The 10,801-nt window shown below is 40.6% G+C and overlaps 2 protein-coding genes across 2 annotated transcripts; both read left to right on the forward strand.

Annotated features, from left to right (window-relative positions):
* Positions 1-7: 7 nt before the first annotated feature.
* LOC116196425 (LYR motif-containing protein At3g19508) lies at positions 8-1,338 on the forward strand. Its single transcript, XM_031526135.1, has 2 exons — positions 8-302; positions 938-1,338. The coding sequence occupies exons 1-2, from the start codon at positions 108-110 to the stop codon at positions 989-991; spliced, it is 249 nt and encodes an 82-aa protein (XP_031381995.1). The 5' UTR covers positions 8-107; the 3' UTR covers positions 992-1,338.
* Positions 1,339-4,535: 3,197 nt separating this feature from the next.
* LOC116196556 (alpha-L-fucosidase 2-like) lies at positions 4,536-10,757 on the forward strand. The gene is made up of 10 exons (XM_031526339.1): positions 4,536-4,972; positions 5,601-5,746; positions 5,867-6,699; positions 6,998-7,130; positions 7,479-7,637; positions 8,212-8,436; positions 8,799-8,900; positions 8,995-9,130; positions 9,250-9,445; positions 10,223-10,757. Exons 1-10 carry the CDS (start codon positions 4,552-4,554, stop codon positions 10,530-10,532), a joined length of 2,661 nt encoding a protein of 886 aa, XP_031382199.1. The 5' UTR covers positions 4,536-4,551; the 3' UTR covers positions 10,533-10,757.
* Positions 10,758-10,801: the final 44 nt, after the last annotated feature.

Below are 10,801 nucleotides of genomic sequence, written 5' to 3' on the forward strand. Positions count from 1 at the left end.
GAAAAGTTCAGCAGGGTCCCAGAAGAAGAACAGAACCACCAGATTCATACGCCGGCGGCGGTGGCGGCCGTGATTCCTGGAGAAGGGGGAGAGAGAGTGAGAGGAAGATGGAGAAGGCGCTGATGGTATACGGGGAGGTGCTGCGGCTGGTGAGGAAGCTGCCCAAGGACACGAGGCCGTACTACGCCAAGTACGCCCGCGAGAACTTCGTCAATTACCGGGACGCCGACGCCGGCGACCCCAGAGCCCTCCAGGAGCTCTTTCACCGCGCCTACAACCACTCCATCTGGGTCCTCAGCAAGGTCTGATCTTCTTTGTTTGTCAAATTCGTGAGTTCGTGCGTTGTATTGGATGCGTAGAAATTTGCATGTCAGTGATCAGATATCGTCGAAGTTAAATTATGCATTGTGTGCCCAGTAAGAGCTGTGGATCGACCGTGGGCAAAGTGTCTATTTTTTGGCTAATTCGAATAAACAAAGTCCTTACGTTTATGGACACCGAGGCACGGTATTGACATGTTTGGCAGACCGATTTCTTCATTCGGTGCAATTCTGTTGCTTCTTCTTCACCCGAGGAAGGATTGCCAGAAGAATTCTTATGTAATTTGATTCATTAGCTGTCCCAAGGTTGTCTATCACTCTTATCTTATAATTTAGGTGCAACTTGGCCCTTGGTTTCGTGCCAGATCGAACGTTGGGGCCACTACGGTGTGATTTGATATGAAAAATGAGAGCACGGGACATAGGCTGAAATGGACAGTTTGGTTTGATGGACCTAGAAAGAAAAGTATAGAGTACATTTTTTCGAAGTTGTTAGGCGGGGTCTTTTGTGATTTCATCAGCATTCGCAGTGCCGGTGCGTACAAAGTGTATTGTCTTGCTTCTGGTTATTGGAAGGTTTGCTCGATAGATAATTCGGGTTTCGATTTGCAATGCAGTATTCCATGGATCAGTCGGCAGCAGATAGGCTCAAGGAGATCTGCTTCAACTGATGAGCAAGTAAATACCCGCCAGTCCCTCTGTCCACTATTTACTGATTCAGGCTGTGATGGAAACATGATAACAGGATTGTGGGATAGCCCGAGGAAGGTAATGGAATGTTGTATTATTGGACGGTTTTCTTGTGCGTGGTTCGAAACATTCTGCTGCTTATAGAGGTCCAGCTTCATCGTGCGACTATACTGTTGTTTCGTTTCATTATAATGGCAGGAAGTTTTGTTTTCCCTTCGACGAAGTTGTGATAGCTACTGCTCCTTGTTGAGAGTAAGGCAAAAACTGTCGATGCACAGTTGCAGGATATCAACTAAACTAATAGCAAGAAAGAATTATGTTCTGCTTACTAATCTCACCACTTCTCCGTCATATCTCGTAATCTCGGATTGTGTAGAAGATCGGTCTTTCTGGATTTGGATATGATCTTCCAACTTGATCCCATCATGCTCGATCTTGAGCGCCAGACTTTATATGTTATGTTTGGTACATGTAACATTACTCATACTCAATTAGGAAATGTCATGGGGAGGATTTGGTATGGGACAGCTGGTCCTTCCCAAACCCAAACTCTTTAGGAAGAGTAAAAAACTCCCGAGCCAGAGGATTTGATACACGCCGTCCAGAATCACGAGGTTTTAGATTCGATCATCGTCGTTGAGACTTCTGTACTCTTTTATTTAGCTTTGCTATTTTTATTTTTGTATTAGGTCATAAGTCTTCTTTATAATCGAAAAAAATTCCCAAACTCTTTCCCCTGAATTAATGGATTTCATTAGAAATTCATTTTTTATTCTTCCCAAGCCTATGTAGGGTTTTGATTAAAATATTTCCTAATGCATAACGTAATCCAATGAGCAAAACTCTTTACTACTCATTAGGGTCTGGGACGGGTCGTGTGAATCCACGATCATCCATCGTTATACTCTATGATAACTTCGAGGTTTAGTAGGAAAAAACCAGGAAAGTCTTCTCTTTGTATCTAAGGCAGAAGGGGGAATGGACGTATGCGCGTGGGACATCTTAAGATTTGGTTGTCAGCTGGCATCGCATAGCATCTGTCCCATCGAGGAGGCATTGCCCAATCTATCTTTCTCTGCACGTTTAGTTCTTCTCTGCACCACATGTGCCCATATTTATTTGCCACCAATTTGTTCATTGCAAATGGTCCCGTGATCGAGACCAACTAGAACTAGGCAGTGGCTGCGTCTCTCCGTGTTCGTTGCCGTGATATGAATTTTGACTTGAAAGGACATCGAAAATATTAACGTGATAAAATTTGCAATAAGAATGATATTATTTTAGTAAGAATAATGTTATTTTCATACTGAAATCATCTCTTATTTCTCAAAAATTATCTACTAAAAGTTAAGATGCCTTCGCAAACAAGATAACTATGAGGATAAGGGATTGGATGGTCCCGATCTCTCTCTTATGGAAGGTTGCAACTGGTCAACTCTTTTGATTTATCGCGACGGATTATTAGCGGGCCCTCATCTATTTTTCGCAAGAAAGTTTATTCGGATGGTTCAACGGAGATGTAGTGCTTATGTGTGGAAAGGGATTGAAGGCCCTTCAAGAGGCGAAAAGGTCAAGTGAGCTGATCTTTGTGGTCTGAAATGCAGAAGACGGTCTTGGAGTTAGAAGAGCTAGAGTTACTTCTAAGTTCTAAATCCGAACCTATTGCCCTTATCGCGGCTGATAAAATCCCAAAGCCTTGTCATGGCAAAAAATTATCTCTGTTTTATTTTTAGTGACCAGGAGTGTCCAGTCAGTGTCATCACGCATCCCATGCGACACACGAGACCAGTAAATACGGCGTTTAGAGTGGTCTCAAGGGAAATCGAATTCAAGATCATATAAATACTGGAACTCCTCGTTACCATTTGTCATGGCAAAAAACTTGAGACTCAAAGGCAAGGCGATTGTCATACCTTATTGGACTCGTTGGCACCTTAGGTTTTGGTGGAAACACAATTAGACCAATTGCTTCTCTCTCTCTCTTTTTTTCTTTTTTCTTTTTTATCCAAAAAGAGTAGTTAGGTCGTTGCCAAACCCAATTTATATGTTTATTCATAAATGTATGTAAAAACAAGAAAATAAATATATAAATATATATATATATATATATATATCTGTATATCCACCGGCGAAGGAAGACATTCACAGGCCCTCGGGCGGAGGGACCCAAAGGAATGATGGACAAGAAAGTGTAAAAGGTAAAATCAAATTTAATATGTGATTATTATGATGTTTTGGGAAAAAAACATTGATATTTATGCAATATAATAATACGAATAAAATAATGGAGTGATCTTTTGGTCGCGGAGATCAGCCCCGCACTGCTACCGATGGAGAAGGCGCCGCGTGCATTGCACGGTGAATGAAAGTCAAGACTAGACAAACCCTTCATAAATATACAATGAGAAAAAAAAGAAGATAATAATTCAGCTAAAAAAAGATTCAGATAAATAATAAATGGATTAATTATTCAAAAAAGAGTAATTATTGGAATTTGTTTATATCGGAAATTGATTTTTCTCCGACACTTTTTTTGGGCGGAAGACCCTCCAACGGCCTCTATGTAATATTGTAATAAATGTTGCCAAACTCTTTGCATGTGATCACGTTAAAATGTACGATTGGTTTCCAATGCCAAATTTCGGCTGTCGTATCATTACTGAATACCTTGACTCGATCATATAACCGCAATCAATTAAATTTTTATGAAGTATGGGTTTGTAAAACATAAGGAAATCCAAAGATCCTTGATTTCGATTCGAAGACCTCTTGAACACCAGGATGTATAAGGTATGCAGTTCGTCATAAATTCGATGTTCCCCTTCAGACGATGAAGAATTCGAATGGTCTTCCTCTGATCACACAAACTAAAGACATGAATAGAAACTTCATCCTAAACTGATCGCAAGAGTATTTAATAAATAATAACAATCATTCTAAATGGCTAATTATCGTTAGCCAGATCAATCATTTTTGAATCGATTAGTTTTTGGTGATTCGACAATTATTTCAATATAACACGTGTCGGTAGGAGATGTAACTTCTCATTTTTTTGTTCTCACTTGTAATAATCTCTTGTACGTGCACTTCTAGGAAATATCAAACCTCATGGTACTGTACTTGTACTCTTCCCCACCGTCAAGTCGAACCCTTCTCCATCACTAAGTTTGCGTTTGGTTTTCAAGTTGGATTAAGATCCAACTTAACTTGATTTTGTATAATATTACAATAATAATTATACGGATGAATGAAAATATATATATATATATATATATAGAGGTGTGAAAATATATGTAAATTTTTTTATTAAAAGATTAATTTTAAAAATAGTTAAGAAAAAAATATAAAAGATTATTATTAAATAGAGGAAAAAGATAAATTAATAATAATTATATTGTTGAATTTGAAAAAAGATGGAGTTAAAAGTTGGATATAATAAAATTTTTTGCTTTAAAATCTCACAAAGCAAGAGTCGAAAAAGGCCACGGGTATCGTACTATACAGTCCCCTATAAATCTCGTAAGCGAGCGGAACTACGGGGATGGCAAAAATGACAGCTCAGTCACCGCCCTCTTTTCAGCTCACTGCCCTCGTTCTCACCCTCTGTGTCGCCATTACTCACTCCCTTCACTTCTCTCCCCCTCACCTACCTTCCCCATCCCTCCCTAGCTCCAGACCCAGAAGCAGAATTCTGGGCTCGGAGCCCGGAGCCGAGAGGGACCTTGGCGTCCCGGCAGCAATGGAGGACGGAGAGTGGGTCCTTCTGAGGCGACTCGCCGAGAAGGACTACTGGGACCCAACTACTCCGGTGAAAGACGACGATACAGAGGGATCGAGGCCGCCGCTGAAGGTGACGTCCAGCGAGCCAGCCAAGCACTGGACCGACGCTCTGCCCATCGGCAATGGCCGGCTGGGGGCCATGGTGTGGGGCGGCGTGGCCAACGACACTCTCCAGCTTAACGGTAAAGAACAGGGCGAAAGTTCCATTCTTCTCCAGTTGAGGCTGACATAGAAAGTTGCATCCTTTCCACTTAAAAATCAGAAAAAATAATAATAATAAGAATAAGCTTTTCATGAAGAAAGCTTCAATGTTTTTTTTAAAACTATTTCACGGCCTTTTTCCAATAGTCTCATTTTGTTTTCCCCGAGGAGGAACATTCGGAAAACAAAAAATTATTCTCCGGGATCAAACAAACATAATCTTTGTCCCCCATTATATGTGTGCCCGGAGAACTATGAAATTTATACAAAATTGTTTTCTATCTAATGATATTAATGTGAGGCAAATGGCCTTTCTTTAGTATTCAGGGGAACCTCTGCATAGCTTCCGTTTTCCGGTTTTCCATTTTCCCTGAAAACGAGGGAAAGACTGAAAACAAGCGAAGATACTTATTTGACAGCGTAAAGAAAATCCTTTGACATCTCTATTGGGATTCAGTTTGTTTCTTTGTCTTAATACGGAAAATGTGGAAGATATTTGGTTTCGTTTCTGTTTGGTATTGTTTTCCGTAAAACAGAAGAATTGAAAGCCTTAGTGTTTTCACTTGTGAAAGGACTGGAAAACTGATCTCTCTGGTTACTACTTTTTAGAGGATACGCTATGGACCGGAACTCCTGGAAACTATACCAACCCCGATGCACCGGCAGCATTGTCAGTTGTGCGGAAACTTGTCGACAATGGGCAATATGCCGAGGCAACTGAAGCAGCTGTTCGACTTTCGGGCAATCCTTCCGATGTATAATTCTGTCTTGCTCTGTTTGAGTCGATGTTTTCTTCAGATATACTGATTGGTGTTGCAGCATTGCTATGACATCGCTCCGCATTAATGATTTTCCTTCTTTTGGTGCTGCTGAAGGTTTATCAGCTTCTCGGAGACATCAACTTTAAGTTTGACGATTCCCATCTCTCATATGACGAAGGATCATACATCAGAGAGCTCGATCTCGAGACAGCTATGGTCATGGTGAAATACGCCGTAGGTGGAGTCGAGTTCACTAGGGAATACTTCGCTTCTTACCCTGATCAGGCCATCGTCCTAAAACTCTCTGCTAGCAAATTGGCTTCCATCTCATTCACCGTCTCCTTGGACAGCAAACTCCATCACCACACATTTGTAACTAACGGCAGTAACCAAATCGTGATGCAAGGAAGTTGCCCCGGGACAAGAATTGCTCCAAGTGATAACGATAACCCAAAGGGGATTCAGTTCTCTGCGGTTCTGAACATACAGGTCAGTGGTGATAAAGCGGTTATAACTGCCTTAGACGACAAGAAAGTGTCGGTTAAGGACACCGACTGGGCTGTCTTAGTTCTTGTTGCTTCTTCTTCATTTGATGGTCCATTCACCGAGCCTTCTGAGTCGCAAAAAGATCCAACCTCAGACTCGATGAGGCATATGGGGTCGATTGGGAACTTATCATACTCTAATCTATTAGCCCGCCACTTGGATGACTATCAGAGTTTGTTCCACCGCGCTTCGATTCAGCTCTCAAAGAGTGTGCCTGGTGAAAATGTTGGTAAAAAGACTACTGCTGAGAGAGTGAAATCGTTTCGAGATGATGAGGATCCTTCCCTGGTTGAACTTTTGTTCCAGTATGGAAGATATTTGCTTATTTCTTCGTCGAGGCCAGGGACTCAGGTGGCAAACCTGCAGGGCATTTGGAATGATAAAATCGAACCACCATGGGAGTAAGTACTACAAGTATATTTTGAAAATGGGAAAAATAAATTTTCCTTTACTTGCATAATATTCTATTATTTGGTTTTTCACCTGGCAATGCTTTTGATGTTGGCTACTGGCTTTCACTGTCTTTCTCTATTATGTCCGAGAAATCGCATCGGGTTTTCTGAAGAAAATCTCCTCATGTTAAAATGTAGTCTGTATGATATCTCCATGTTTGTCGAAATGCCTCTCTCTCTCAGCTTGTATACCTTGATTATGATGCTATGCTTGCTGCTAATTCGACCTCTTTTATGCCATGCACAGTGGTGCACCTCATTTGAACGTTAATCTGCAAATGAATTATTGGTCTTCACTTTCGTGCAACCTGAGGGAGTGCCAGGAACCCTTATTTGACTACATTTCCTCGCTTTCAGTCAATGGAAAAAAAACTGCAGAGGTATGTTAAGAGGTCTTCTGGACTTCCCCTGCATACAGAGTTTATATTAAACCTACACGCGCCATTTTAAGAGAATCTATTTTAATCTCACAGTATCCAGTTTAGTAAACCATCGTTCAAAGCTCTGGAATCTATTTATTTTTCCTGTTAGTGGGTCGTGGAAATATCATTATGTGATGCTCACACTCGTTTCTGTCTTATCATTACGATAATGTGATAATCTTGCTCTGGCAAAGAAACCTCAAAGTAGGATGTTTTGTTATTTGTCATAGATGGTATGCTTTTTCTTTACCTCTCCCTCCAGCGAATAGTTTGGTTGAAGCTCAAAGTCTCTTGTTTGATGTTTAGGTAAATTATGGAGCGAATGGTTGGGTTGCTCATCAAGTGTCAGATATATGGGCTAAAACATCACCTGATCGAGGTCAAGCAGTTTGGGCTCTTTGGCCGATGGGTGGAGCTTGGCTTTGTACCCATTTATGGGAGCATTATACATATACCCTGGACATCGTAAGTTTGTGTATTCTTCAGAGTAGTTTCGGTTCAAAAAAGTTATATATGATGCTCTTTGCTTAGTCGTGGAACGTCTAATTCAGGTTTTTCTTTTCTCCTGCAAGGTTGAGCGTTTTGTTGTAATATAGTATTCCAGGAATGGTTAACAAAGGCTTTCCCAATTACAGTTTTAAGTACTGATTTTTTTTCTAAAAACTTGAGCTGGCAAGGAGGTGCATGGTTACTGTTCGCACTCTAGGGGATACCAAATACTTGGATATCTACTCTAACACCAGGCTTGGTCACCGAGTTTCCTAAATAGTAAAAATCTTGAAGTAATATCAAAAAAATTCCAACTTTGTTTTTGTTCTGATGGAATGGTGAAATGTAATATGACTGCTAGCATGGCCTGAGACTTTGCTATATGCAAATTGCTTGGGTTAAGTAGATCCATTGCGCTTTTGTAATTGCAACTATGATTAGATACCCAATTAAACGAAGCGATTTCTTGTGCATGGCTTCTTACATGTTATTGCTTCTTCTGGCAAGCAGCATACAAGGAATTTGCTAATGCTCTCTGCCAAAAAAATAGGATTTTCTGAAAGTTAAGGCATACCCTTTGTTGGAAGGATGCACGTCATTTCTGTTGGATTGGTTAATAGAAGGTCGTGGAGGGTACCTGGAGACCAACCCCTCAACTTCTCCTGAACACACCTTCATTGCTCCGGATGGAAAGCCTGCTAGTGTCAGCTACTCTACCACCATGGACATGGCCATCATAAAAGAGGTGTTCTCCGCTATCGTTTCTGCTGCCGAGGTGAGACTCCTATGTCATAACAAGACTTCATAAAAAATGGACCAGTACGATCAGGAAGAGTTTGTTCTCCGGTCCAGATCTTGAAGAACTGGATCTGCAGAGGAACCTATCTAACAGACCATTTCTTACTGAAAACCACCCAGCTTTGATCCGTCTCTTAGTTGACTCACATTCCTTTAATTCATTAAATTAATACATTTGCATGATTTTTTTTTCTCTCCATATATTGGACCGGTTGACCCCGGACTCCTAGCACAGCAGATATAATGTCCTGTTTAGTTCATCAGACTATAGATAGATATGATTCTATGATAAGGTACTTGCTCTCTTAATATGCTTTGCAAATTTCTTGTAACATACAGATCTTAGGAAGGAAGGAGGATGCACTTGTTAAAAGAGTCGTTGAGGCTCTACCGAAGCTTCTGCCCACAAAAATTGCCAGAGATGGATCCATCATGGAATGGGTGTGTGAAATTCTTAGATTCCATTTATCATGTCTTCATAAAAATTTCCACTCCTCTTGCTTCTTAACCTAAGAATCGTTACTGTCTCTGGTAGGCACAAGATTTCAAAGACCCGGAGATACACCATCGGCATCTATCGCATTTGTTTGGTCTCTTTCCGGGACACACAATCAGTGTTGAGGAAACTCCCGATCTCTCTAAAGCTGCAAACCACACACTTTATAAAAGAGGTCTTTGTTTGATGAAGAATGATGCTTTTAATACACTGAAGCATTTTACTTTGGGATATGTTTTCAGCAACACTCTAGTATATTACTAACCATAAGACAGTACGTATCAAATTAAATAGGAGAAGAAGGTCCAGGGTGGTCGACTATATGGAAAATAGCTTTGTGGGCTCGGCTACACAACAACGAGAATGCATATCGAATGGTCAAGCACTTGTTCGACTTGGTTGATCCTGATCATGAAGGTAACTATGAAGGAGGCCTTTACAGCAATTTGTTCACGGCACACCCTCCCTTTCAGATTGATGCAAATCTCGGGTATGTGATACTTTTGCCTTTGTCCTTTTCTCTCCACGCATCCCGTCTAGATTGTTTAATTGCGCAAACAGTAGCTTATCCTTATTATAGAGGAGTTTACTGTTTAGGCCATGTCATGTACGATGCGTTTGGTTTCAGAGTTAAAGTAACTTTGATTTTGATTGTGAAAAAGGACAAATGTTGTATAGTGCGTTGAGTTAAAGTTAAAGTTAAAATTTTTGACTTGGGAAATGTGTATTTTTGTTGTGTAGTGGGTTGAGTTAAAGTTAAAGTTAAAATTTTTGTGATTTTAACCCTGAAAACAAACGAGCCAGTAAAATCTGACCTTTTTATGTGTCTGTTATCAATCCCTCATAAGTCATACCATATAAATATAAATATATTAAAAAAATTGCAGGAATGATCCTGAAATTTGGGTTTTTCTTATTGCATCTCTCTACTTCAGTTTGGCAGAATCAACTCCTTTAACTTCAGGAAAAGGATCGAATTTTGTCGCTTCATTAAACATTGTCTATCTCGCTCATAGCAAGCGAGAATAAATTAGGACGCACATTAATGTGTGAAGCCTGAAATAATTTAACTAAAAAGTAGATACTGGCTATGACTCATATAAAAAGTTGGAAGTGCTGTTCTTCTGCTCGGTATAACTTAACTTCCAATTGCTGCTAGAAACTCAAAAAGGATATGTTACTCAGTGTAATTGGCTTTGGATATGCAACATCATATATTCTGTTTGTGATCTTCGACTAACGTATCTTTCTTTTCTTTCCTAATTAGATTTCCGGCAGCAGTGGCAGAGATGCTCGTTCAGAGCACAGTTAAGGATCTTTACCTGCTTCCCGCCCTGCCCCAGGATAAATGGCCCAATGGTTGTGTCAAAGGGCTGAAGGCCCGTGGAGGGTTGACCATCAACATCTGCTGGAGAGAAGGCGACCTTCACGAATTCGGTATCTGGTTAAACAATCAAAATGCCGTCACTGTTCAAAGACTACACTACAGAGGAACGACAACCATGACAAACATATATCCGGGAAAAGTACACACATTCAATGAGCAGTTGAAGTGCGTGAAGACGAACTCTCTCTGAGGAGCGAAGCGGCTAATTTTCTTTTCAGCACACAGATGTAGAGATCTCTGATTGAACATGTTAAAGGGCATTCTTGTTCTTTCCCAATGTATCATCAGTCCGGCTGGGAAGTTTATTGGAGTCCATGTTTTCTACAGATCTACTGAACCTATGTTCGTTGAAGGAATCAAACTTCTACGTATATCGACAAATCAGAGCATGTAATTGAGCACATGGTTCATATTACTCCCTGCGTTACTGATCCCGAGTTCGGCTCCTGATCAAGTAGA

Source organism: Punica granatum, chromosome 2 (genome assembly GCF_007655135.1).
Source record: "Punica granatum isolate Tunisia-2019 chromosome 2, ASM765513v2, whole genome shotgun sequence".
NCBI classification, from domain to species: domain Eukaryota; kingdom Viridiplantae; phylum Streptophyta; class Magnoliopsida; order Myrtales; family Lythraceae; genus Punica; species Punica granatum.

What these genes read in the sequence shown, in the direction of transcription:
- LOC116196425 (XM_031526135.1), top strand. Translation starts at nt 108, where the DNA reads ATGGAGAAGGCGCTGATGGTATACGGGGAGGTGCTGCGGCTGGTGAGG. An exon ending in CCATCTGGGTCCTCAGCAAG is followed by an intron (nt 303 to 937) that starts GTCTGATCTTCT and finishes TTTGCAATGCAG; the next exon opens with TATTCCATGGATCAGTCGGC.
- LOC116196556 (XM_031526339.1), top strand. Translation starts at nt 4,552, where the DNA reads ATGGCAAAAATGACAGCTCAGTCACCGCCCTCTTTTCAGCTCACTGCC. An exon ending in CGACACTCTCCAGCTTAACG is followed by an intron (nt 4,973 to 5,600) that starts GTAAAGAACAGG and finishes ACTACTTTTTAG; the next exon opens with AGGATACGCTATGGACCGGA. An exon ending in ATACATATACCCTGGACATC is followed by an intron (nt 7,638 to 8,211) that starts GTAAGTTTGTGT and finishes CCAAAAAAATAG; the next exon opens with GATTTTCTGAAAGTTAAGGC.